This window comes from Rhinolophus hipposideros, assembly GCF_964194185.1.
Source record: "Rhinolophus hipposideros genome assembly, chromosome: 10".
Lineage (NCBI taxonomy): Eukaryota > Metazoa > Chordata > Mammalia > Chiroptera > Rhinolophidae > Rhinolophus > Rhinolophus hipposideros.
This window is the reverse complement of record NC_138056.1, coordinates 6,651,539-6,677,509: the sequence shown is the minus strand read 5'-3', so window position 1 is coordinate 6,677,509 and position 25,971 is coordinate 6,651,539. Positions and strand designations below refer to the sequence as shown.

Genomic DNA, 25,971 nt, shown 5'->3' with positions numbered 1-25,971 from the left:
GTCATTTTACAAAATAACTGGATTGGACCCTTCAAAAATGTTAATTTATGAAAGACAACAGAAAGTGTGTGTGTGTGTGGGTGAGAGAGAGAGAGAGAGAGAGAGAGAGAGAGAGAGAGAGAGAGAGAGAGAGAGAGAGAGAGAGAGAGAGAAATTGTTCCAGATTAAAGGAGACTAAAAAGACATGACACCAAATGCAACATGTGATCCGGAATTGGATACTCACGTTTTTAAAATACTGTAAAGAACATTCTTGACACAATTGCACCATACACTGGGTGACTTAAACAACAGAAATGTATTGTCTCACAGTTCTGGAGGTTACAAGTCTGAGATCAAGGTGTCAGCAAGGTTGGTTCTTCCTGAGGCTGCGAGGCAGTCTGCTCCAGGCGGCTCCCCTAGCAGCTGGTTGTTTGCTGGCAGTCTATGCCATTCCTTGGCTTCTAGAAGCATCACCCCGAGGTCTGCCTTTATGTTCACATGGCCTTCTCCCTGTGTGTGTGTGTGTGTGTGTGTGTGGGTGTGTGTGTCTAAATTTCCCCCTTTTTAAAGGACACCCATTGTATTGGATGAGGGCCCACCCAAACGACCTAATTTCAACTAATTACATCTGCAAGGACTCCATTTCCAAACAAGGCCATATACTGAGAAATTTGGGGTTAGGATTTCAAGATATGTATTTGGGGGGGAGCCCAATTCAACCCATAACAGATTGTATGTTAGTCAATATTGTTGTATTGATGTTAAATCTCTCGAAACAACAGTGACTTCTGGTTGCTCCTTATTCTTGAGATGCCTGTGAAGTACTTAGGTGTGAAGTTCAAGATGTCTGCAACTTCCTTGCAAATGGTAGCAGAACGCATGCTCTGTAGGTACGTATAAATGGATACGGAAATAAAGTAAAAGCAGCTCAATGTTAACAACAGGTCAATCTTGGTAAAGAGGACACGGAATTCATAGAATTTTGATATTTCTGTAGGTGTAAGATTTGTCAACATAAAATGTTGGAAGAAAATTGTTTAAAAAAATGTGAAAATGTGAAAATCTTTTGGCTAAATGATTGCTGGGTGCGGGGGAAGTAGCCATTCTGCAGTTTGGCGAGGCTTTAGTTTGCAAGAGGCCTCCGCATCCCTGGGCCCTGGCTTTGGGCTTCTGCATCCCAAGATGCAAAGCAAACATTTCTTGAGTGGGCACAAGGCCTTTCATATTCATTATCTCACCAAATCTCACTAGAACTACCCATGAGATGCGTTTCATGATCCACACTTACCGAAGGGGAAACAGGCTTAGAGAGGTCAGGTACCTTGTCCACGAATGCACAGCTAGACTAGAATCCAGTTTGTCTGACTCTCAAGGCTGGGCTCCTAACCAGGCCCTGGAATTCCACGGGCACCCTCCAACCCCTATCCCCCAATTAAACACGACACCTGGATCCTTGGTACTTCTAGCTGTAGACCCTGCCGTGAGCCTCAGGGCACAGGCATCAGTCTTCAGACCTGCCTTGATCCCAGGGCACAGGCCCTTACCCTCCCTCCTCATCCAGCTCTGCCTCAAGCTGGGTCCTGCCCAGTCACAGTACACCCCAGCTAAGAACAAGTGAGACGCCTCTTAGCCCTCCCCGCCTCCTCTCTCCTCAGCAGCCTCACCTGGATGGGGCAGCAGGATGGGCCATCCAGATCCACTTCTACCCTTCCCCCCACAGCTCAGTGGCCCCATGGCTGCCTTCTAGGACCTGCAGTAAACTGAGTGCTAGGGTCCTCTGGCTGCTGCTTGGGTTTGGACAAAACAAGGCAGGAGATGGGAGGGAGCAATGAGGTGGAGGACTTTATTTCCTGGGCTGCCTTCCTGCTTGGCCATGGCCAGGTTCTTTTACTGAGAGCCACAGCTCCCATCAGGTAACACTACTGCCTCTTCCTGCCCTGCTGGCCTGGGGGTGGCAAGAGCTCCCCGCTGCTGCTAGGGCTTGGGGGCACTGCCACTTTTTGGTGGGTACCCTTAATGCTGCCCACTTCTGAAAACCATCTCTTCGCTGTTAACCTCTCATTTACCCCCACTTGAATGTTTCACCTGATTCTTGAAATTACAGGGACGATAACCTGGTCTTTAACTTTCCCTGATACCCCCACTCCTTCCTCCACCTCTGATCCCTCCATTTTTCTGAACCTTCAGAAGAGAGATCCAGGCAGGGAGGCCAGCCACTTACAAAGTTGTGTTTATTGGTTCCTTACTGCCTCACAGAGTGTCAGAGTCACCCCTCCCAGGAATAGGGCATTTGAGGAGATAAATACTTATTTTGCCCCCTATTCATTAGTAGGGGGAGGTTTAATAAAAATAGTAATATAATAATAATAATGATGGTGCTCAATAATAAAATGTTCCCTATCATCCCCTAATACATAGTTGGTTGAAGCTTTGAGAAAAAGGACCCCTCCCCTTTTCTGGGAAGGGCCAGAGTATGCCTGGAGACCGTCCAATGGCCCCGTTGGGTGCCCATCTCCCACCAAGTAGCCCTTATAAATACCCTCCCCATCCCATCCCTGTCTAGGAATTATCTTCTCCTATGGACGGATTAGATGACAATGTCAGTTGGCTCACGGAGCCTCTCCCTGTTCCCAAACCCAACAAGCTCTTCCCCGGAAGGAAAGGACCCTGGATATATATTCCCCCAGTCCCCTCTCCCCTCCTCTCCTCTCTTCTTGTCTCTCTCTCCCTTTCAGTGTTCTCCTTTATCCCTCTCTCCTTCTCCTCTGGATGGCTTTCCCCTCCTTCCAATCACTATGACCTCCTCCTCCACTTCCTTTCTCCCAACTTCCCTCTCTCACCTCCTTCACCTACATCCTTTCCCCTGCTTCTCTATCTTCCTTCCCTCTGGATTAGAGCCTGTCCTTCCTGACTTGACCCTTGCCTCACTGGAGCCTAGACAGTCCACGGCCAAGACCCCAGACTGCCCCAAGGGACCTGGCCCTTCTCTGTCCCTCATCCCGACTCTTGCTTACAAGCCTCCTAGGGCTTGGCACTGGAAACGAGAGCTTTGGCACAATCACCCCTGGATACCAGGACAGAGGGGCCCCTAGGGCAGAAGGGGGGCCATTCTATTCCCAGTGGCTGGTACAGGTTGGGCTGAGAGTAGAGGGGAAGGGTGGGATGAAGGCTGGGAGTCAGGCTCGCCAGGTCCTGGACACCCAGACCAGTCTCCCAGTCGCTGCCCAGCTCGGGCTCTCCCTGAGTCCGAAATTCCACACGTCCCGGACCAGCCGGAGTATGGCATCCCTTGAGCTCTCTGCTCCCTCACGTCTCTTGGTCCTGGGGTTTGGGTGGGCCCTGCCAGAGGGTGTCAAGGGGAGCTCTCTGCTTCAGGGGCTAGAGGGAGACTCCGGGGCCTCTCTGAGACCTGTAGAAAAAAGAGAAGGATATCAGCGTGGAAAGAGGAAGGCAGGACTCTTTCCCCACCAGGCCAGTGCCTCGAGAGGCCTTCCTAGGACCCGTCACCTGCTGCATGCAGCAGGGCCCTTGGAGAACGCCAGTTAAAGGTGGGGGTGAGGGTATATGAGAAGAAACTGGTGAACTCCTACTTAATGCCGGAGCCCGAATCAACGTCTCTTTACTCATTCACTCCATTCTTCAATCAATTAACAAACACGCTTTACTTTGGGCAGAAGACAAACTTGACCCCTACCATCAAAGAGCCCACAGTTGAGGGAAGAGGACTGGCACCCAGACAAAAACCATAGCACAGCAGAATTGACACGGAATGGGGGGAGGGAGGAGGGCACCGAAGGTGGGACCAGCCCCAGGAAGGCAGGGACCACTTGACCAGGCAGCTAGGTGGTCTTTGGAGGTGATATTGGTGCCAAGCATTGTGGGTGGCCAGGGTATTAATCAGGTTGAAGATAAGAAAGGGCATTCAAAGCAGGGGGGACAGCAGAGCCAAGAGCCTGAAGGTGTGAAAGAATATGGCAAGTCCCAGGGCTCTGAGTGGCCTAGTGTGGTTGGAGTGGGGGTGCCAGATGGAGACGAGGCTGGGAGGTGAGTGGGAGCCTTCCCATCTCCTCTTAGGTCTTCCACGGTCCCCAGCCAGAGTGGACTGTTCCCTTTCACGGGCTGGGCCTCTGTTAGGAATGCCAATAGCTCCCCCTCTGTGGCACTGTCCCTATGTGCCAGGCACCATGCTGAGGTGTCATCACCTCATACAGGTCTCACAATAATAACCTCATTTTACAGGTGAGACAAGCTCAGGGAAGCTGGGCACCTAGGCTGGGGCCACACCAGCCTAAGTGGGGGACAGTCAGAGCCAAGATTCCCCCTTCCAGCCCTCTGCTGCCCCCTGCCCCCCGCCCGCCCGGCTGTGGGGTGAGGCAGGTAAAAACGTCTGCATCTCTTAGGATCCAGGGAAGGGATGGGCTGTTTGTTCTCTGGCCTCAGGTCCCAGCAAAGACCCTAATACAGAACAGAACTGCCTGTCCTTTGAGTGGGGGAGGGAAAAGCCACTTGGTCACCTGTGTCAGGGAGGCTGCGGGGCTCAGAGATCCCTGGGGACAGGACACGGATTCACTGGACAGAGATGTCCAAGGCTTCCTCTTCACTGTTCCAGGAGCAGGATGAGGGGACAAAAAAATCCAAGGTCAGATATAAGGGGCCTAAAGGGGGTGGAAAAAAGGGGGAGGAACGTGGAGGTACGGGAGGTTGTGAGGCTGTCCTTACTGGGGTCTGCCTTCCCGTCGCTGCCCATGGAAGCTGGACGCCGCGAAGCCTCTGAGAAGCTGTGGGGCCGCTGTGGGCCGGAGCCGCGGGAACCTCGGCCCTTCCCTTCAGGAGCCTGTTGGCGGACCAGTCCCAGGTAAGCAGAGGCCTGCGACTGGCTCAAGCGCACTGGAGGGGGCCTGTGATTGGCTCAGCCTCACCTGGGAGGCTTGTCATGGGCTCCAGAGTACTCACCCGGGTCAGGTCCTTGGCACTGGGCTTCCCGTCCGTAGGGCCCACGTGCACCAGGTGGTTGAAGTTTGTGGGCGGTGATATGAGCTTGGAGCGCACAAAGGGGTCTTTCAGCATCTCCCTGCGGGCGGAGGGCGTAGTGAACCGGGCAGCGAAGGCGAAGTCTCTCCATCCTCCCTGCCCCGCTGGGGCGGGTCTGTGCTTCGCCCCGCCCCCAAGAGCGAGAGGCCCCGCCCATCAATTGCATCGCGCACGCGCACCTGCGCTGCTGCTGTTTCTGCTCTTCAGACACTCGGAAAAAGAAGCGGCGCTTGCTCTTGGTGCGGAACAGCTGGCGCCGGCTGTTGTCGGTGAGGTCCGGGATGTCGAACTCGTCCTTCTCTGTGGGAGACGCAGAGAGCTTGGCGGTACTCACAAGTCCCCAGCGTCCCAAACCCACACGTGTGCACAGGTGAGCGCACACATGCCTATCCATGTACACATATGCGCACACACTCCCTCACCTGCCAGCCGGTTCCTGAGGTAGGTCAGGCGGATCTTCTCGGTGCCATAGAGGAACAGGGATCCCTCTGGGTTCAGAAGTCGCACCTGAGGCAGCAGACACTGAGGTCAGGCCATGCTACCCCGCCCCACCCCAGTCCGGCCCCAGGGGTCTTGGCAGGCCCTCACCTTCTTGAGTGGCACCGTCTGGACCCATTCTGCTTTCCTCACGTCAAACACATCGATGGAGTTCTCACTGAACAGTGTCAGGTAGGGGGCTGCATAACCTATGGGGCGGAAGCTGCCTGTGCTGTGCAACCCTGGGCAAGTGGAGCACTTCTCTGGGCTTGTTTGCTCCTCGGTACCACGGGGAACACCCTGTGCCCTGTCACAGCACAATAACTTCCTGTCCTACCAAAGGTCCTTCTTCTGAAGACTCTCCCAGTCGCCCCACCCAACTTCCATAACAAATCAGAGATAACAATCATGGAGCGCCACTCTGTTCCGTGCCAGGCATAGTTCTAACCACTTCGCACATTTTCTCTCCTTTAATCCTCAAACAGCTCTGGGCCGGTAGTATTATCACCCCTAACTTCCAGATGAGACACCAGAAAGCCCAGAGCTAAGCAATGGGCAAGGTCACCCCGTGGTGAATTGAGAGCTGGGAACTGGCCCCGGGCTGTCTGGGTCCAACTCCTACGTGGTGACTGTCTGTGCTACACCCAACCCACAGGCCCCACCCAGAAGTGCCATTGTTCATGAAGGGAGCTCTAGCCCTCTTTTTAAGCCTATACTCCATCCTACCGGTTACCTGTGGATGTGCCAGACTCCCCCACTCATTCCTTCCTTCCTCCAAAAAGTAATAGCCCCTGTGGCGTGCTTGCCTGGGGTGGGTGCTGGATGTGATGAGGAAAGCAGACCCAGCCCATGGGGGTTTGGTGCAGGCCCCCAGTGCACCAAACCAGTCATTACAAGAAGATGCTAAGAGCCAGGGCAGAGGTCTGAACAAAGAGGTGGGAGAGCAAAAGGACCAGTGAGGGGAAGCCCAAGGCAGGGGGCCTGAAAGCAATAATGACAAGGACAGCAGTCATGCTGGTCATGTATGGAGGGCCTACCGGCTCCAGGCCCTGAGCAGACATTGGGGCTGGACTTGTTTAAGAGTTTGCTGAGTATGAAAAGGAGAGCAGTTCAGTCGGTCAGGCAGGGGGAAGATGTGAGCGAGGGAATGGAAGAGTAAGACGTCCTGCAAGCCACCCAGCGGAACAGGACAGGGGGGTACACACTGGTTTCCAAGGCCAAGCTCAGGAGTTCGGGCAGCACGCTGTCTTCCTCTGACGTGTGGGATACACCACAGGGGCCTGGCCCCACCCGGCCCGGCCCTGCACAAGTCTTACCCCAGCCCGTGGGCACTGCTGGCCACAGCAACTCATGGAAGCGAGACTTGCGGCCGGTGCTGTCCACGTAGACCCCGGCAGTGGTGAAGAGCAGCAGGAACTCACTAAGGCTGAGCTCCACGGCACCCAGTGCCTCGCCTAGGCCCCCACGGGATGGTGGCAGCTCCTCAGGCACCAGCCCAGCCCCCAGGGCTAAGGGCGCAGCCTCGTTGAGCAGCGGGTAGAGCGCAAAGGCACCAGCTGCCCCTATACACAGCCGGTCGCCCAGCAGCTCCAGGCTCTGCACAGGGGCAGGTGCCTGCAGCTCTCGGATGCGGCGCTGCCAGGGCCCCGGGCCTGGACCCAGCTGGTAGCAGAGCACTTGGCGCTTGACGGCTATACACAGCACAGGGGTGCGGGCCTGCAGGATGCGCCCGGCTGCCAGCACCTGGCAGCCTCGAGACTCAGGGATCTTGGCACCTGCCACCTCTGCGCTCTCCAGCTCAGCCAGGGCGAAGAGGCGCACGCTGGGGCCGCGGCCACACAGCACGACCAGAAGGCCTGCAGTAGGGCTCACGGCCAGCTGCTGTACCCGCCGGCACTCACCCACCTGGAAGATGTCTGTGGGGTTGGCGAGGGAGAGTGTCACCATCAGGTGTGTGCGGAGCAACCCACTGCCCATCCTCTTGTGTCCCCCGGGACTGAGCCCTACCCACGCAGGCCCTGCCCCGACAGGCACGTACCATTGCTGTGCAGGTGGATCACAAACAGCCCCTCCTCGGTGCCCAGAGCGAGTCGGTCCTGGTCTGGCGGAGGGAAGGAGAGGGTCAGGGGTCAGAAGGCCTGTCCAGAGGCAGAGACGGGGCAATTTCCCTGCTCTCTGAGCCCCCGTTTCTCCTAAGGACATGGAGACGGCAATCCCACTATCCCTGTGTCACTGAACCCTTCTGTCCCAGAGTCTGGACTGGCTCTAACGGGTAAGGGTTGTGTGGACAGGGGTTGGGTGAGAGGCCCCCCACCCCAAGCTGTGGGACTTTGGGTAAGTCATGTCACCTCTCGGAGCCTCAGTTTCCCCTAATGTAAAGCGGGGACATTCATGGTACCTTTCTCACAGAGCTGCTGTGAGGCTGTGGAGATGAAGCAATGCAGGATGAGTGTTAAGCTCACGGCAATACCTGCTTGACAAATGCCCTTGTGCTCCCGACTCACGACTGACACGGGACCTGGAGGACCCACAGTCTCTCCTCTGGCTCCTGCCCCGAGTCCCAGCTTGCCAGGGGAGGGGCTGGCTCAGGGCCCCGGCTGCTGGGGAAGCCAGGGAGCACCGCTTCCTTGCTTTGCCCCCAGCTGTGTGTCACGGAGGCCGCAGGCTCCTGGCTGAACACAGCAGCCCCACGGGAGGTGGTGTGAAGCTCAGGTACGCCCAGGCGCCCCCATGGTCGCCCAGCTGCTAGTAAGAGAGCTTATCTTTTAGATTAAGATTCTTTTAGAAAAAGCGGAAATGGAGGCACAGAGAAGTGGAGCAACAGAAGCCAGGCCCCTCACTCTCTAGCCTTGCTCCTCACACAACCATTCCTAGGGGACAGTCGAGGAGGACACACGTACAAGACAGAGCCCACAGGTCATGGCTGCAGAAACTGGGCAGTGACAGCGGCCCTCGTGACTGTGGCGGGGCCAGCACCGTCTCTACAGGCCCTGACTCCTCCCCCCAGCCTGCCTGGGCAGGTGGCAGCCCCTAGGCACGAAGCTCACCGATGATGGCAGCACAGAGCGTGTGGGGCAGCAATGGCAGCCCATTGTCATAGGCCTCCTTGAGTGTGTACACAGGCCGGGGTCTCGGGAGCGCGTCTAGCAGCAGCCGCTGCAGCTCGCCCAGCACCTGCAGCCAGCGCTCCCTCTCACCCTCAGTCTCTGCCAGCAGCAGCACGTTGCACATGGCAGGGGGCACTGTCAGCTGGGAGGCCGTCACCTGTGGGCAGAGACCCAGGCTGGAGGGCCGCAGGCCGCAGGAGGGCCAGCTGTCCTTCCTCCCTTCTCTCTCTCTGGGGGTTGGTGCATATTAGCCCTGATGTGAGCCTGCTGGGTGCAGAGCTAGCTGCCGTCTTACAGCAGGTGCGGAGCCAGACAGGGGGGTCAGACAATCACACGGACAACTGCAGAGCAATGACCGGTGCGACCGTAGGGGAGGACGGGGCATTGTGGGAACACAGAGCAGGGCCCCCAACCCAGGCGAAGCAGGGAAGGATGATGTCTCCGAGGAAGAGTCATTTCTGCCGGAGCCTGGGGGATGAGTGGAGTAACCAGGAATGGTCCACGTGGGGGAGAGGCTGGCAGGGGGCCACCCAGAGGGAACAGATGTGAAGCGGTCCACGGGCGCAGGGCACTTTCGGAACCGGAGAAAGCAGGGTGTGGTCAGAACAGAGAGAGGCTCTGGAAAGAAGCCAGGAAAGCTTGCAGGATCAGAAATGTGGGGCCTCAAGGCAACGGTCAGGAGTACACTGAGGGTGATAGGGAGAAACAGGAGAGTCCTAAACAAGGCAGGACACAGCCAGCTTCACGTACGGAAAAGTCAGCATGCTGCAGGATGGAGCATGAGTGCATGGATCAGAATGGAGGCCAGGGTAGCCGTCCATGTGGAACGGAGGGGCAGGATGAAGGGGGCAGCCATGGAGATGGAGAAAAGTAGCTAGAAGGGGGTCAGAGTGGAGGCGGAGGGTGGTCAGGCTCATCCCACCCCAACTGCTTACCCTAAAGATGCGTGGCAGGTCCTTGGATTGGGCGTGGATAACGTCAGGGGCCAGGACAGGGGTGGCTGAGAAATGGGGGTCCCTGGGAGGTCCATGGAACAGGTCAGAGGTCGCATTGCGCCTGGCTGCACCCCACCCATCCACTCATCCATTGTCCCACGCCACTGCCTGGCACGCACCTCAGATCCAGTGCCTGCAGGAGGGCCCCACTGGCCGGGCTGAGACGAGGGTCTGGGGCGTCAAATAGCAGCAGGCGTGAGTCACTGAGGGCAGCATATACCCGCTGCCAGCCCCGCCGGACGCCCGAGGGCCGCGGCACCTGGGGAAGGCAGGCATGGCAGGGCCCGCCAGGCTGCAGCCACCGCACCCGTCCTCCCCCTCCCCGGCCCCAGCTTACCGACAGGAAGCCCTCATAGGCAGTGCCTGTGCCTGTTTCGGGGTGCACTCCCAGGGCCGCGCAGAGGAGGTCAGGGGGCACGGGGCAGGGTGGGGCTTGTGGGGCACAAGTCGAATGACAGAAGTAGCCGCAGGCTGTGGGGAAAGCAGGAGACACAGATGGTTGAGGCTGGGTGGGGACAGCCTGGAACCAGGATTCTGGGTGTTCCAAGCCCTAGCTTCCCTGAGGCCATGGTGGCACCTGAACTGTCATCAATTCCCCAAGTGAGAAAAGGAAAACCAAAACTGAGCAGTGGAAGAGGGAGACTGGGCTGAGAAAATCAGCCTGGGGGTGTTAGGCTCAGGGCCACTTTCATTCCCTCCACCTAGGGGCTGTGGCTGGTGTCTGGGGGCGGGCGCATGGGAGGCGTGGGGGTCTCACCGTCACAGCCCAGGCCCTGGCGGCTCAAGCCTAGCATCAGCGAGGTGCAGCGCAGACACTTGGTGGGGGATGGGAAGCTCCGGGGGCGCAGCAAGTGTGCGCCGGGCTGGGGAGAGGGAACGTAGCCATGACTCACGTCTGACCACAGCCTCCCAGGGCCCTGCGCCGCCCCCCCTCGCCCCCCAAGGCCACCCTTAAGTGTCAGGTGGGGCCAGGGGACAAGCCAGGTAGCGATGTGAACTCTGAGCCCCAGCAAGTCTGGTAGCACTCAAACTCACTGCCTCCACCGCTACCCCCAACATGGCATGCCAGCCACGATGCCCACGGGGCAAGCAAGAGGGTCCATTGGAAACCTGGCAGAAGGCTCGGTTCTACCCTTGGTTCTTGGTTCTACTCACTTCCCCCCCTCTAGGCACTGACCTTTGCAGGAGGACCTTCTGAAGGGGTCGTGGTAGAAGCAGGTGCTCTGGGGAACACAGCCTGCAGTGGAGAGCGAGCAAATAGGTGAGACGCACACAGGGGGAGGGACCCCAACTGCGGGTCTCTGGCCAGTCCTTACCCCCAGGCGCAGGCTGCTGCGGCCCTCCGGCCTCAGCTCTGGCTCCAGCACAGGCCTTGAGGCCTCTCCTGAGATGCCAGGGTCCTTGGCAGAATCCTTCTGGGGATTGGGATCAGGGACAAAATCAGCACCCCTGTGCCCCTCTCCCTCCCCAACCAGCCCCTGCACCCAGTTCTTACCTCTAAGCTCCGGAAAGACAGAAAAGGAATCAGGGAGTTTGAGGGCTTGGCATCTGTAAACAGAGGGCATGGGTCACTGGGGTTGGGGTCCCTGGCCCGAACACTTATTCCTTTGGAACCGGAGGCCAGAAGAGGCCTCAGTTTCCACCTCAGTAAAATGGGGCAATGACTGCAAGATGTGATGGCCTGGCATACAGCAGGTGCTGGCTAACTGATGGTGGGGGAAGCAGCAGAGTCTGGAACAAACTCTTGTGTCCACAGCCCTGCAAGGCTGTGTGGGACCCCCTTGGTAACGTGAGGCTGGAGCTGGGGACTTCTCCAGGCCAGGCATGCAGACAGCCACTAACCTCCCGGCCTGCGGGCCTGCAGCTCCTCCCGAAGTGCAACCAGCTCCTCCTGCAGGCTCCGGTTCTGCTTCTCGGCCTCCTGCAGATGGCTGGGGGACAGCAGGGGGAGGGCTTGCCGCAGGCCTCGGCATGGGTCCCAGGCCCCCTCTGTAGCACCCGCCTCTCGTCTCACCACTCGGCCTGCAGCTGGGCCTCCTGTGCCTGTGTCAGCTGCTCCTGCAGGCCCTGCTTGGCCCGGATCTCAGCTTCCAGTGCTGATTGCAGCTCCAGCCTGGCAGAGGCCTCCATCTTCTGCAGCCGCCTTGCCTTCCACTGGTGGTCCTGGTGGCCGGGGGACACCCATGTAAGATGCCCCTGGGCTTGGCTACCTCAGAGACCCCCACCCACCAGAGCACCCCACTGTCCATGCCACTGGGCCAGGCTCAAAGCCCAGGATCTGCCACTGACCCACTGTGAGCTTAGGCAAGTCACTGATCTTCTGTGAGTTGTGTCCTCACCTGAGAAGTGAGGTTACTGGCAACCCTCCCCCTCAGGGCATCTCTGGGGCTCACCAGAGGCCGGGCAGGGAGCAGCTGGGTGCCCACGTTCCTCAAGGACTCCAGCTCCTCGGCCATCTTGGTGGCCAGGGCCTGCAGGTAGCCTCTCGAGACCTTTTCATCATTCACCCTGATGGGGAAGGGGACTCGGGGTCATGCGCTGGGCCCTCAGCTCCCCCTGGGCCCCGCCCCCAGCCCCAGCCACGACCCTATGGTACCCACCAGCTGAGGATGTCCGTGATCTGGGCCTCCCAGTTGCCCTCCGTCTCCCGCCGCTCACCCTCCAGCCGTTGCCTGTTCTGCTGTTCCCGCTCTAGCTCTTCAGTCAGCTGGGGGCCGGGTGGGAGGGGGGTCAGTCTCCAGGGGCCCCAGTCCCTCTGAGCCCTGCCTGTGCCCACCCTTGCTCACTCACTACAGCCTGTCTGCCGGCTGTGGGCACTGCAGAACGAGGGAGACAGTCAGCCCCGGGCCCTGGCAGTTCTGCCTCCCCACCCCTCCATGCAAGCCCTTCAGACCTGCTGCCTGGCTGTTTGTCCTGCCTTCTGTCTGCCCTGCTCACCCGCTCCTGCTCCCGGCTCAGCCGCCGGTTCTCCTCCTGTAGCCGGCACAAGGCCTCCTCCTTCCCACTGGAGCTGGGGATTAGAGAATGACTCCATAACTGCCAGCTTGGGTCCTCACACCGTCCACCCCCACCCCGGCTGCCCAGCTCACCCGCTGCCGCGGGCCTGCTCCAGCTGGACACGCAGGGCGGCCACCTCCTTCTTCAGCTGTGCTTCCTGGGGCCCGGCCTCAGGCAAGCCCATACCATTGGTCTCAGAGGCAGTGTGGACGGTCTTGAAGACACAGAGGAGGGTCAGGCCAGGGGCCCGAGAGCCACCGCCCACCCTACCCCTGGACACAGGCCTGGACCTGAGTGGGGTCAGGCCAAGGGAAGTGACACTTGGCAGAGGATAGGATGTCACTACCTGGACCCGGGAAGACTCCTTCTCAAGGCTTCGCTCCCGCTGTCTCTGAAGCTGTGTTACCTCCCGGCTCAGGGTGGCCACCTGGGCCTGCAGCTGCAATGGGGTACAGAGGCAGCCAGTGCTGACCTTGTCCACCCCAACCTTCTACCTGGCCTTGCTACACACTCTCAGGCTCTGGCAGCCCCAGGAGGAAGGGAGGCAGTGAACCCCCAGCCCGCTCCACCCAACTGTCATCCTATTGCTCAGGCCTCTGCCAGCCACAGTGCGGGGTGCAAAGGCACGAGGTCTTCCCAGAACCTGGAACCAAGCTCCCTGGGCTTCCTCTAGCCACGCCAGGGGTTCTGGGGGCAGGGACCTACTGCTGTCCCCACGTACCCCCGCCACTCACCTCCCTCCGGGAAGCCTGGGCTTCCTCCAGCTGGGAGGTCAGGGCCTGGTTCTGGATGGCCATGGCTGCCTCTCTCTCCTGCGCCTCCTGCAGCCTTCGGAGTAGCTCCTCCTGCCGCCCCCGGGCTCTGCAGAGCTCCTTCTCCTGCGCCTGCAGCCCTGCCCGGGCCTCGGCCAGCTCCTGGGGCATCAGGGTGAGGGTGGGGACGATAAGGCCTGGAGTCAGGGCAAGGACCTCTCTAGCATCAAGCCCGGGGCCGCTCACCCACCTCACCAGGTCCTCACCTGGACGAGCTGCTGGTCTCTCTCCAGCCATAGGTCACTGTCCTGGCCTGGGCTACCAGCAGGGGGCCCATCCGTCTGGGACAAGGGGGTCTTGTTGTCCCTCAGCATCTCTGCCAGGAATTGTCACTGAGACCCACACATACTGACTGCCCCAGCCTCAGCCAGGCATGCCACGTGCAGTGTCTCATAGAACCCTCATCGCAGCCTGGGAGGTGGGTCTCCATGGTCCATTTTCTACATGGAGGCTCAGAGAGTTTCAGATCATTCCCTAAGCTCATACAGCATGTACAGAGCAGGGGCTCATCCCAGGTTGGACTTAGCTGTACTGGGAAAGCAGGTCAGCCTCCAAGGTGAGGGCAAGAGGAAGACATAGGGCGAGGGTGGAGGGTAGGGATACCTAACAGCCTGTCCTGTAGAGTCTGCACTTCATTCCGTAGCTGCTCCAGCTCCTGATGGTTTGAGGGGATCTGCAGGGCCTCTGAAGTGGGGGGATGCACTGTGAGTAGTTAGTCCTGCAGCAGTGGCCTCTGGGTCAGACCCACCCAGCCCTGGCCCAGTTGGCTCCCCATACCTTGGAGCTTCTGGCTCAGCTCCATCTTCTCCTGCTCTAGACAACGGAGCTTCCGCTCCAGGGCAGCCAACTGCTCAGAGCTGCTCTCAGGGCCCGGACTGGGGGAGCAGGGCAACAGAGGTTGGCAGAGACCCCACCCCCCAAAGCTGCCTCCATTCTGCTGCAGCCAATCATTCATCTACCCAAGAAACACCCGCTATGTGCCAGCTCTGTACCCAACCTTGGGCTCTATGTCGAGAAGAGAAACAAATCAGACCAGACCCTACACTTGGGAGGCTCCAGGCTAGTACCATGGGCAGCAGCCCAGGGCAGTGGCTCCAGGGTCCCCCAGGCCCGGTTCCAGTCCCAGTGCTGGCCCTTACAAGCTGTGTGACCATGAACAGTCACCTAATATATCTGAGCCTCAGTTTCCTTACAGGAAAATGGCGATGATAATAGGGCTTCTTCCGAGGATGTCATGAGGACTCAGTGGGATGGGCCCTGCTGGACCCATGCCTGGCACACCGTGGGCACTCCATGAGAGCAGCACACAGTGGGAGATCCTGACTGCAGATCAGACATGTTTGCTTACACCTCGGAGCACCTCCTCTTTCAAAACCTTGCTGCTGTTTCAGGCCAGCCCTACAGATGGAACTGGATCATCTCGCCCATTTTACAAAAGCACAAAGTAAGGCTCGGGGAGCAGTAGGGGCCCTTCCAATGCTAGGCCTTTGGCTCTGAGTCCAGTACACTCCCAGCTCGCCATGGAGGGTACTACGAGGGCCAATTGCTGGGGTGGAACCCAGAGGGGGTATGGGCATAACGTCACCAGGACCCTGAGGACATGGAGAACTATTCTCCTGAGGGCACACAATGTACTTCCTGAGCAGCTGTCACATGCAGGCACCGGGTACGACATTCAGCCCCTTTCCCAGGGTCCTGACAAATTACGCTCCCAGTGGCCTTCAGGCCAGGCAGCACCCAGCTTCTCACAGGTATGTGGGGACTAGACTCACCAGCCTGAGGTATAGGTGAAGCCCACAAATGGCAGGTGGTGGCCTGAGAAGGTCCCATGGGAGGGTGGTGGCAGGGTTCCCTGCAGAAGGAGGGGAAGGAAAGTCAGTCAACAAGCATAGCTCTAAGCTGAGACTTGAGACCCAGGAGACACTCTGGGACTAGGAGTGCCAACCTCCTCCTTCTCAGGTGGGACCCTAGTGGGAGTAACATGGTCCCTACCTAAAAGGACCACAATTCCTATGAGTACTTGAGGTTATAACCTTCCAGGTACTACTGGGAATCTTCTTCTTTATACGACTTCTGGTTAACAGGATGACACGAGATCAAAGGACCTTCACTTGGCACAACCCACCTCAGGGCAGGTGATCCATAACTCCCATGAGCCTCTGGGGTCCAAAGGCTTCATCCCCAGCCTAGCAACTGCTTTGGGGAACTTCTAGGGGGTTTCCCACAGCCAGGGAGGGTCAAGGAAGCTTTTCCACTGAAGCGGAACCCGCCACGCACGGGATGGTTGACGGTGTCATCGTCCACATCGAAGTTGGAGGTGTCCATGGGCCCGCGAAGCTCAGGGATGTAGGGGGCAGTGCTGGTTGCCAGCCGCTCCCAGTCCACGCCTTCGAAGAAGGGGTGGTTCCGGAAGTCATCCAGCCCTCCGCGGCCCAGACGCTCCTCCTGGCGGCACAGCAGCTGGCGGATGAGGTCTTGGGCACTGGCTGGCACATCAGGCACATCTGGGGGGAACTGGAGGTGGTCCTGCAGGCCCAGGGAAGGGGTGTGGGTGGGTATCTGGATCCCACCCCCGCCTGGGGGCATCACCAACCTCTCGGACACAGGAGTCCCGCTGCCCTCCCAGAACCCTGGAAGCCAGACCTCATGGTTCATGATCTTGCCATAGGTTTCCACCAAGGATTCAGCATAGAAGGGGGTTTCTCCGAAGAGCAGCTCATAGGCGCAGACCCCCAGTGACCACCAGTCGCACTGCGGCCCATAGTGGCCCTTGCCCTCCTCCATGGCCTGCAGGATCTCAGGGGAGATGTAGTCGGGCGTCCCCACTGCCACCGACGAATCCACCTGTGGGCGGTGGTGTTGACAGTGCCTTAAGGACAGTCTCGAGCTTGGCTGGGCCTGCGAGCCCCTCCCCATGGCCTGGGGATCCCATCTGGGGCCTGGGCCTAGACCTTCCATGCCCTGGGAAGCTGATGCCCCCTGCACTAGGCCTGGTGCCTTCCAGGCCCCTGGGAGCTCTCTTGACCGGGTGTCTCCTGCCCCCACTATGGGGCGGGGTCTTTACCATGCCACTGTTGTTGAGACGTAGGCAGGAACCAAAGTCAGCCAGGCGGATGTGACCATTCATGTCCAACAGGATATTGTCCGGCTTGACATCCCTGGGGGAGGCAGGGAGAGTGAGGGGCCTGACCCGTGCATGTGGATGTGGGTTTAGGCACATGCCTGTGTGTGCACGCATGTGTGTTGGAGGGGTGGGGGATGGGAAGGCTGGTGGCCAGGCCTCCTGGCTCCCAGGAAGCAAGAAGGTGGTTAGATTGGGGAAAGGGATCCATACGGACAACCTCTGGAGGCAGCAGGGTGTGCTGTGGGGGACGCAGGGGTCAGATGTCCCCATGTAAACCACGGCTCGGCCACACACTAGCTGAGTCACCTTGAGCCAGGCAGGTGTTTACCTGTGCTAAGCCCTGACTTCCTCATCTGTAAAATGGGACAATAGCAGCCCCCCTCACTTAAGGTTTTTGGGGCGAGGATTCAAAAGCATCATGCGTATGAAGCAGCCAGCACAGGGCCTGGCACGTGGTGAGGACTCAGCAAATGTCAGCTGTCCCCAGAGTTGTCAGGAGGGGCTAGATAGGGCAGTGGGGGCTTTGTGGGCCCCACCTGTGGACGTAACCCAGCTGGTGCAGTGAGTGGACGGCTAGCACCATCTCAGCCAGGTAGAACTGGGCCAGCTCAGGTGGGAGGCGGTCCTCAAAGCGGCTCAGCAGCGTGAGGAGGTCCCCACCGGCGTAGTAGTCCATCACCAGGTACTAGACGGTGGGGGGTAGGGACAAGAATCAGACGGAAATGGGGGGTAGCTGCCCCACTGCCCTATGTCTCAGTGGTCCCTCAGGGCTCTGGGCGGCAGGGCTCTGTCTCCCAGCAGCTCTGGAGCAGCCAGCTCCCAGCCAGAGCTCAGGCAGGAGGCTCCAGGCGCTCGAGCTAGTAGGGAGGGTAAGCCGGTTGGTCCCAGGAGGAGGGACCCAGTGCCTCTGGCCCCCAAGGGCCTCCTTCTTTGCCCCCAGGCAAACCCCTCCATCCTTGCCCAGTACTCTCACCAGGTACTCCTCGTCTTGGAAGGCATAATGCAGAGCAGTCACCCAGCGGCTGTCTCCCTTCACCAGAACATCCCGCTCTTCCCGGAAACAGGCTGTCTATAGCAGGTTTGGGGAGCAGGAGGTGGGGTGGGGTCAGAGCCCAGGAAAGCCCCCCATTCCAGCTCAGGGGATGGAGTGAGACTCAGTAAGTCTAGAAGCTCAGATGAGGTCGTCTGTGTGAGCCCAAGCCCATGCTCTATGGCTCTGGGCCTCAGTGTTATCATAAGGGAAATGGTAACAACTCTGCTTGCTTCTAAGAAGGGCTAATTGTGAGGTAGGGATGGGGGAGTGGGCAGCTGTTAGGGATGAATCCTCTGTCTGTTCGGCAGCCATGCCCACCCCTTCCCCTGCATGCCCTGTAGCCTCACTGGCCACACCCACCCCTGCCCATTTGTAGGGTGCCAAAGTCCCACCAGACCCCAAACTGACCTCGGCCCTCTTAAGCATCTCCCATTTGTGCAGCATTTTCATGGCAAAAATCTGCCCACTGTCCCTCTGCCTCACCACGGCGACCTGAGGCCACAGAGAGCACTGGGGTCAGCCCAGCCTGGGTGCAAACAGCATCCTCCCACCTCCTCCCCGACCCTTTGCTCACCTCCCCAAAGGCGCCTCGGCCGATCACCTTCAAGATCTCAAAGTCATCTCTCTGCAGCCGCAGCTCTTTCACCTTTGTTACGAAGGGGCTGGCTGAGGGGACATAGAGTGGGGCTCAACGAACCTGTGGGGAGGGCCCCAGCTCCCTCTCTCACCGGGAGAAAGCCAGGAGCTGCAACTCCCATGAGGGCAAGGATGACCTCCCCAAGGACGGGGAGGGTTGACGCCAAGGGGTTGACAGGTACTGCAGCCCATTCAGGCATGATCAGGGCATGCAAGGTGGGGTCCTGACCCTGCTGACTACCTGGCTCCCAGACCTCCCTGAATCCATCACTCCCTGGACCCCTGTCCCCAGACTCCACGCAGCCTGGATCCCAGGGGCTGATGAAACTTGTAGTCCTCCCCAGCCTGGGAGCTGACCCTGGCTGGCCAGGTCACCCTGGGGCCGACGGGGATACCATTCCCACCCCCAGCTCACAGTTCTTGGCCACCTAGCAAGACCAGGCCAGGGCCTGTCTTGGGAAACTGGACGGGCAACATTCCTTGTCCCCAGAGAGGATTCTCTGCCATTGAGGAGCTGTGGGCACATCTTGGGACCCTCTAGGCACAGAGGTACCTGGCTGAGGATGAGGCCCAGGGCAGCCCCAGAGGACAGGGGTTCTGCAGGGCTCTGAAGGATAGGCTCCATCTACCCGAGTGGGGCCTCTTGGTTGGCACGCATAGATAGGTCTGCCCAGGTTCTCACAAGACTCAAAGACAGGGCCAAAAACCCTCTCCCTGGAGCCCGACGCTGGCACTGGAGGGCATGAGCTCTTAGGATCTCCTCCAGACCTGACCAGCCCTACCACTCTGAGCCCTGCCTCCCTCTCTGGACTTGGCCTTCACTGGGCTGAGAACCTCCTTCCTCACAATCCCTGACACTCCCACGAGGGGCACCTCCAGCCACTCCCAAGCCCTTTCCAGGCCTGGAGGAGGGAACTGGGGCCTGGTAACTTAGGGAGGCAAGAGTGACCAGTAGGGGTTGGGGACAGCTGCAGTCTGGCTCCCTGCCTCAGTTTCCCCCACCAGGAGATAAACCCTGCCAGCTGGGTGGGTCTGTGTGTGGGACAGAGAGCTGCTCCACAGGTTTACCAGGCAGCACCCCCGCAGCAGGGGTGGAAACCTTATTACAGAAATTAATTGTCTCTTTCCCAGGTCTGTGTGTGCAGCTGAGAGGAGCAGCCACAGGCCTCCAAGGGGGAACCAAGGCCTGGGTGGCTCCCCATCAGCCAGACAGGGGCCAAAACCTGGGGCCTGTAGCCAGGAGGATCCAGGCCCCCAGGACAGGCTGCCCAGTCCCCCCGCCCTGCCCCAGAGGATGGGGGCTCTGGGCAGGAGCAGGGACAAGTTGGGGCAGGGAGTGAGTCACCGCCCTGCAAGTTACCTGGGGAGATGTCAACAGACAGGTCCCCACGCTGGGGTCCCAGGCAGAGGTGCTAGAGGCAGGCAGGGAGGAGCACACGTGTGTGCAAACACACACACGTGGGTGTGGGTGTCACAGGCAGTGATGACAACACAGTCAGACACACAAATAAGTTGCAAGAGTCTAGGAGGAGGGCAGGCAGCAGAAGCAGGGGCCTTCTGACTATCCTCACCCTGGAGGACAGGGCTAAGGCTGGGGGCCAACTCAGTGGCATATCTCAGGCCCCCAGACTGGGCCATATGCCTGCCCAGAGCTCAGGAGTGCCAGGAACGATAGTCACCCACTGGGCAAACACCCGCCTCACCCACTCTCCAGGCCAGGCCCTGTGCCCTCCCCCCATGGCCGGGCGTGACCAGGGAGCCCTGGAGTTGGCGCCAGTGCCCACAGTGAATTCAGGGTCACCCTGGGTCAGCCACTCCCAGTGACTCAGATGAGTCAACCAGGAAGGGGTGCAGACCCACCTCCAGCCAGGTTCTCCTCCCTGGCCCTGGGGAAAAGCCCTCAGGAAGCCTGGCCAGCAGCTTGCACAGACAAAGGGGCTGAGGTTGGTTCCTATATCCAGCCTGGGGTGGTCTTGTATGCACAGAGATAGAAGTGTGTGTTTGTGGGGAAGTGTGCAATAACTACAGATCTGTGAGTGGAAACAGGAATGTGTAACAGCCAGTGTGGTCTGCAGGGCAAAGTGCGGAGCTTCCTGGGTCTCTCCATCGGCTGTATATGAGTGCCTCCGTGCATCCATGTGATATGTGGGAGACCGAGAGACCGTGTGTGTCAGTGGGTGCCATGCCTGGGAGTCTGCGTGTGAGAGTGTGTGTTCTCATGGGTCATGAGGTGTGATGTGTGAGAGAGGAATCCTGGACGTGACTGTGTCGAGCATGTATTGTGTACGTGCTTCAAGTAGGATCTATACCTGGGACCAAGTTTCTGGGAGTCTGTGTGATATGTGTGTACACGTGCCAGGTTCTGTGAGTGGGAAGGAGAGTGTGTGCGCGAACGTGAGTGAGGGTAAGCTGTGCAGGTGACTGGGCGACCCGCGGGGTCTGGGGGCACACGTCAGGGCCAGTTCCAGGCATCTTTGTGTGTGTGTGAAAATGTGTGGGGGTGTGGCTCCCAGAGGGAGGGTCTGTGGGCGTGGAGCGCAGAGGGAGAGGGTCCCAGCACAGTGCCCTTGGGTCCGCCCCACCTCAGTCCCGCCGGTGCCACTCACCCCAGCTCAGGAACTGCGCCACGTTGCGCTCCCGCCGCAGGGGGGCGCTGCTGAGTTCGTGGTGCAGCCCCAGCAGCAGATCCAGGAGGCCGTCGAGCCCCGGGCCGCCGCCGGCCTCGCCCCGCGCCAGCCGGTCCAGCGCACGCAGTCGACGCTCCATGGCTGCGGCCGGAGCCCCACGCCCAGGCTAGAGCCTGGCCGCCCGCATTCCCGTCCGTCGGTCCGTCCGTCGGTCCGTCCGTCTGTCAATATGCCGGTCCTCCGTGCGTCCTCCCCCCACCCTCCCGCCCTCCCCGCTGTCACCTTCCTCCGCCGCCGCCTGCGCGCCCTCACCTGGGCGCCCCGCCCCGCCCTCCGCCCCGCCCCCGACAGACGGGCAGGTGCGCACCGGCCAATGGGAAACACAACTGTAGGTGAAGGTGGGAGGGCGGAGACGCGCTGGGGCGGGGCCAACTTTTGGCCAGGAAGTGGGGGGGCGGGTCCCGAACTGCACTATCTCCTGGGCGGGGAGGGGGAAGGCGGGGTGGTCCCAGGGAGACCGGAAAGGCCCCCTAGACCCCCCGCGCGGTGCCAAACACAGCCCTATCTGGGTCCTCGCCAGCCCCTAACCTAGGGAGGGGATGCCCGGGGTACTGCAACTTCCCTTGCCCCGTGGCCGCCCTCTCGCCCAGCTCAGGGAGAGGGGCTGGGTACGCCCGCGGCCCCGGAGCCGGATGGGAATTGTAGTCCACTCCCTCCCCGGGATATCGACTGCGCTTGGCACCCTTCTCCAAAAAACTCGCTAGTTTCTGATTTCATTTTATTTGTATCATACAGCCGACCTGGGAGACAAGTAGGTGAGACAGAGATGGTTACACCCATTTGGCAGATGGATACACTGAGACTTGGGTCAAAACAATGATAAATTGGGGGGAGGGGCGAGGGTGAGGAGGCCCTGCAGCTAGACCCTGCAATGGGGCTGGATTGGTAACTGCACTACAGGCTTTTAAAGCCTGGGCGGGAGCAGGGCCTGAGGCCGGCCAGGATCTTAAAAGACATGGTGAGGTCCGAGCTGGGAGGGAGGAGGTCGGGGGAGGGGAAGGGCTGGCTCTGTCCAATAGTATTCCTGATTTCTGCCCAGCTGTCTCCAGCTGGACTGGATCAGATGCCATGCGACTGTGGTTCTATCCAAGAGGAAGGATCAAAAGGTGGGGTTTTTAGTGGCCTTAGACAACAAGTTCTTCCATTTAAAAAAGATCTCTTTGGGGATTTCCTTCCTCCCTCCGCGGGGACCTCCTTGAGTGCCGACAGGGTCACCTTGAAGGAGGAGGCGCCCTGTGGATGTCCGTGAAGCTGAACTGAGCATCCCTCGTCGCCCATTTGATCTCTCCTCTGAGACTTGCCCACGGTCTGTGAAATGAGGAAACCGAGACGGGCTGCCTCACCCAAATCAGATGAGGGAAAGGAGCCAGGATTCAAACCCAAATCTGGGGATCCCATCACCGCCTCTGTGTCTCTCGTGAGGGGGTTGGAATGGTGTGGTGGAGCCCTCGTGGTTCTCACCTGATGCATTCTGGGTCCTCCTTTCGGGGGCGGGGCAGGAGAGGGGCCCACAGGAGGGTTCGTGCCCTCGGAGGCCACAAGAGGGTGCCAGAGACCAGAGGAGGGCCCGGTACTCAGGACAAGCCCCTCTCCTAGGAAAGTAGGGGTAGGGAGATGCTTCTGGGTGGGAAGATGGGCCATTCCTTGCCGCCCCTCTTGTACACCCTGGTCCTCCCACACACACCACGGGCTCCAGCAATCGACGACCAACTGATGAGGCCTCTGGGTCCTGGCTTACTCTCTGTGTGACCTTAGGCAAGGCCCTTAGCCTTTCTGAACGCTGAGTTCTCAGACAAGTCCACCCCTGGCCTTTCAGACTCCATCACCACATAATACAGCAGAAGGGAAACTGAGTCCCAGACAGCAAAATCTGAGACCCACCGTGGTCTGTATGGGGCAGAGCATGTTTGGCCCTAGGCACTGCCCAGCCATCTGGTACTTGATTCTATTTGGTCCTGTATTCATTTTGGTCACATCCTGTTCCAAGCCTCGGTTTCCTTGTCTGTAAAAGGAGGTCAGTTCCCTGCGTACTCATTTGCAACTCCAAGGTCAGAAAGCCCTTCAAGATTCAGGCTGTACCTGAACCCGTTTCAGCCTCAACAAGCAGCCAGTCCACCAGCACTGCCCTCAGAAACAGCTCCTGCACTTCGCCCTACTTTGCCCCCTCAGATCTGTTCTCTGATCCCGTGGGAGTTAGCCCGCCAGGGATGCAGCGATCCTGGCCCAGCTTGGGGGCCGCTCAGCAGGTGAGTGAGTCTGAGCACACCTCCACTATCCACCTTCCCATTGCCTCCTCATTCACACTCCTCTGTTCACTGCTTCCTGGAGGCCCACCCAAGTGCAGGGGCACCAGCTCCCCCCTCCCAGCCCCTTTGGTATTGAGGGGCTGGCACCAGCTCTCACTGAGCCCTGGGGGTAGCGGATCATGGTGAGTGCACCTTCATTCCTGTGGTCCTTCGCATTTCAAAGTGACTGCAGATCTGCCATCTTCACAAGGGCCCTGCCGGAGGGAGTTATTACCCTCCCTTAACAGATTAATACTTTCAGGCTGGGGAGGTGGGAGGTGAGTAGTACGAGCCTGGAGCTCCTTCCCCAGGTTCCAGACCTACGCCAGTGCCTGGCAGCAGAAGGGCAGTGTATGGCTCCAGACACTGGGGAGAGGGGCCAGAGAAAGGCCAGGCTGCGGTGGCCTTGATGTAGGCTTCTGCGAAGGGCCTTGGATGGTGAGCAAAAGAAACTGTCAGTTCAACGACCCAGGCCGAGCAGACAGAGGGTGGTTCAGATAAGTGGGGGACCCCCAAAAAGGGAAGGTGAGAGCCCAGTGCAAGGGAGTGGCAGGGACCCCGGTTTTTTGACCCCCAGAGCATAGCTCTCTGGGTCTGGGTGTGGCCCACACAGAGGCAGGCTCAGGGGTCTGTCACATCCACTGCCACATCTTAGGCCTTCGGAACACGACTGAGGTTCCTCTGCCCCAAGGTGGAGATTCAGCCTTAATGCTCTCCCAGTCCTGCCTCGGGAAGCCACTCTCAGCAAATGGTCCTGCAGCGCTACTTAGAATGGCCAGCCACCCTGACTTTGGCCACATGAGAAGTTCCGTGCCCTACTCCTGCCTCACAGAGCCAGGGAACGAGGACAGGCTGGCTGTGGGGTCATACAGCCCTGCCTGCTGCCGACCAGGGGTGTGGCCTTGGGCACGTCACTTCTTTCTGGGCTGCTGTCTACACAATGGAGAACTGCCCCAGCTCAGGTGCGAAGGGCAAATGGTACTTGGGACGGCCACCAGCAGTCGCTGGAGCTGTCTCTACGGAGAGCATGTCGTTGGAGGTTGGGGGAGTTGCATTGCTGCTCAGGTTCCAGGTTTTATTTAAGTGTGTGCCTATGGGCTGGCTTTGGGGGAGGGCTGGTGGACATGGAGGGGGTGAGGGTCCTCACTACCCAAACTAGTCCTTGGCAGTCCCACAGGCCCACTTCCCCACCCACCTAAGCACAGCAGTGTTGTGTTCTCTAAAAAGTCCAAAGCCCCAAATGAGTGGACATATGGTGATTTCATCATCCTGGCTTTTCTTCCAAAAACCTTCTCTGTACTGCTCCAACACGCCATGGGGGCTCCCACGCTCCACAGAGGCTGCAGCCCCATGTGGTTTTATCATTAGCAATCCCTCTGGGTGCACAGGAAGCCAGGCCCAAGCCCCCTGGACAGCACCTCTCTGGCCTGTGGGCGCCACCAAGTCTGTGAGCTGCTTCAGGGAAGGGTGGGTCCTGCTTTCTTTGTTCTGGGAGTTGGGTGGGGTGCTGGGCTCCCCTCACCGGCCCTTACCCCTACCCTGCCCAATTGCCCTGGGGTGCTTGGCAAAGGTGCCTCTCGAATCAGGCACCCTAGGGGCCCTGCCCCTATGAAGCAGGGATTCCTGTCTGCATTTGGTGCGTGAGGAAACAGATTCAGGAGAGGAGAGGACAGCAGTCCCAGTGAGTGGCAGAGGTAGGAGTCGAACCCCTGCCTGTCTACCTGAGACCTGTGCTGTGTGGTTTGAATGCTGAGGGGCAGAACTGGTGGCTGGGTGTCCTAACTGTCAGACTGGTGGCCTTGGGCAAGTTCTGTGACCACCCCATTTGACATAATAGGCCAGATTTGTAGTAACATTTTTGTTTACTGAGGAGCAAAAGAAATGCTTATTCTGATGAGATCTCACATGGCACCTCAGAGCTGCTGTGTCGGGGCTCAGAAGCAGTGGCTGGGCCTCTTGCTTCCTGGGTCCTGGGCTCTGAGGTGCCACATGGGCAGATGCCCAGCCTCTAAAGGGGGTGCCTTTAACCCAGCACCCCAGCCAGCTAGGGAGCTAGAGAGGGGGTGAGGAGCAGGTGCTGTCCTCGGGGTGGCCACACCTGTGTCCACAGACACTGGCCCTCCCTGAGTTCCCATCACAGCTGGGAGAAGATTCCCCAGCCTGTAAAACTCAAACCAGAGGCCTGAGCTCCGGGGCAGCAAGGGGGCAGACACCTGTCCTCGGCCCCTTCTTCAAGCCTCAGATCAGCCCTCACTTCCTGGGGCAGGCAGCCTTAGGGAGTTCACCCCCACCCTGCCACCCCGAGTGTGGGGTGTGCAGCAAAGCCCCGTGTGGCGGACTCAGTGAAGGAGGCAGAGCCGGCCAGGCAGTGCTTCTCTCCCTTCCATGGGAACTCCTAAGTTCTGTTTTCTTTGTGCTGCCACAGCTTGAACAAGCATACTCCACCTCTTTCTTGGGCGACCCGTGGAAATTTGAGGGGCTGCGCCAAGCCTTCAGGGCTCCTGCCTGGAGTGACAACATTTAATCTTCCACGTGAGTTTCTCAAATCTGAATCTACAGCTGCAGACTTTGGTGGTGGGGGTGCGAGCTGTGAACTTTTTTTCCTTTGAAGGCTTACTTTGGATTAGAGACCTGGTGGGCCTCACACCCTGGAGTTGGGCAGACCGGGTTTGAATCGCATCCTGAGCACCTGTTCTTCAAGCTGTCTTGAGTCTCAGGTTCTCGGCTGTGATATGGGAAGAACACTGACTCGCCTGGTCATGAGGGTCAAGGTAAACCCAGCACGGGGAAAACCGTGAGCTGGTA

General features: G+C 59.0%; 1 protein-coding gene across 5 annotated transcripts; it reads right to left on the bottom strand.

Annotated features, from left to right (window-relative positions):
- Positions 1 to 1,799: 1,799 nt before the first annotated feature.
- On the bottom strand, positions 1,800 to 21,078 carry CDC42BPG (CDC42 binding protein kinase gamma; the record flags this gene model as incomplete). Of its 5 annotated transcripts, none has more annotated exons than XM_081064400.1 (38): positions 1,800 to 3,391; positions 4,497 to 4,582; positions 4,702 to 4,816; positions 4,936 to 5,053; positions 5,193 to 5,313; positions 5,436 to 5,520; positions 5,602 to 5,699; positions 6,807 to 7,406; positions 7,529 to 7,591; positions 7,889 to 7,912; positions 8,538 to 8,754; positions 9,533 to 9,614; positions 9,712 to 9,851; positions 9,930 to 10,063; positions 10,350 to 10,455; positions 10,770 to 10,829; positions 10,909 to 11,007; positions 11,088 to 11,140; positions 11,435 to 11,523; positions 11,607 to 11,755; positions 11,986 to 12,100; positions 12,193 to 12,299; positions 12,530 to 12,602; positions 12,682 to 12,803; positions 12,936 to 13,028; positions 13,324 to 13,503; positions 13,608 to 13,717; positions 14,005 to 14,085; positions 14,179 to 14,276; positions 15,174 to 15,253; positions 15,679 to 15,927; positions 16,045 to 16,245; positions 16,466 to 16,559; positions 17,062 to 17,210; positions 17,499 to 17,594; positions 17,967 to 18,050; positions 18,133 to 18,224; positions 20,801 to 21,063. In XM_081064400.1, 38 exons carry the CDS (start codon positions 20,958 to 20,960, stop codon positions 3,335 to 3,337), a joined length of 4,680 nt encoding a protein of 1,559 aa, XP_080920526.1. In that variant the 3' UTR covers positions 1,800 to 3,334. The 5 variants fall into 5 exon arrangements, with proteins under 5 accessions (XP_080920526.1, XP_080920527.1, XP_080920529.1 ...); XM_081064401.1 differs by having other exon boundaries at positions 12,530 to 12,596; positions 20,801 to 20,960; XM_081064403.1 differs by lacking the exon at positions 7,889 to 7,912 and having other exon boundaries at positions 12,530 to 12,596; positions 20,801 to 21,078.
- Between the last annotated feature and the right edge of the window lie 4,893 nt (positions 21,079 to 25,971).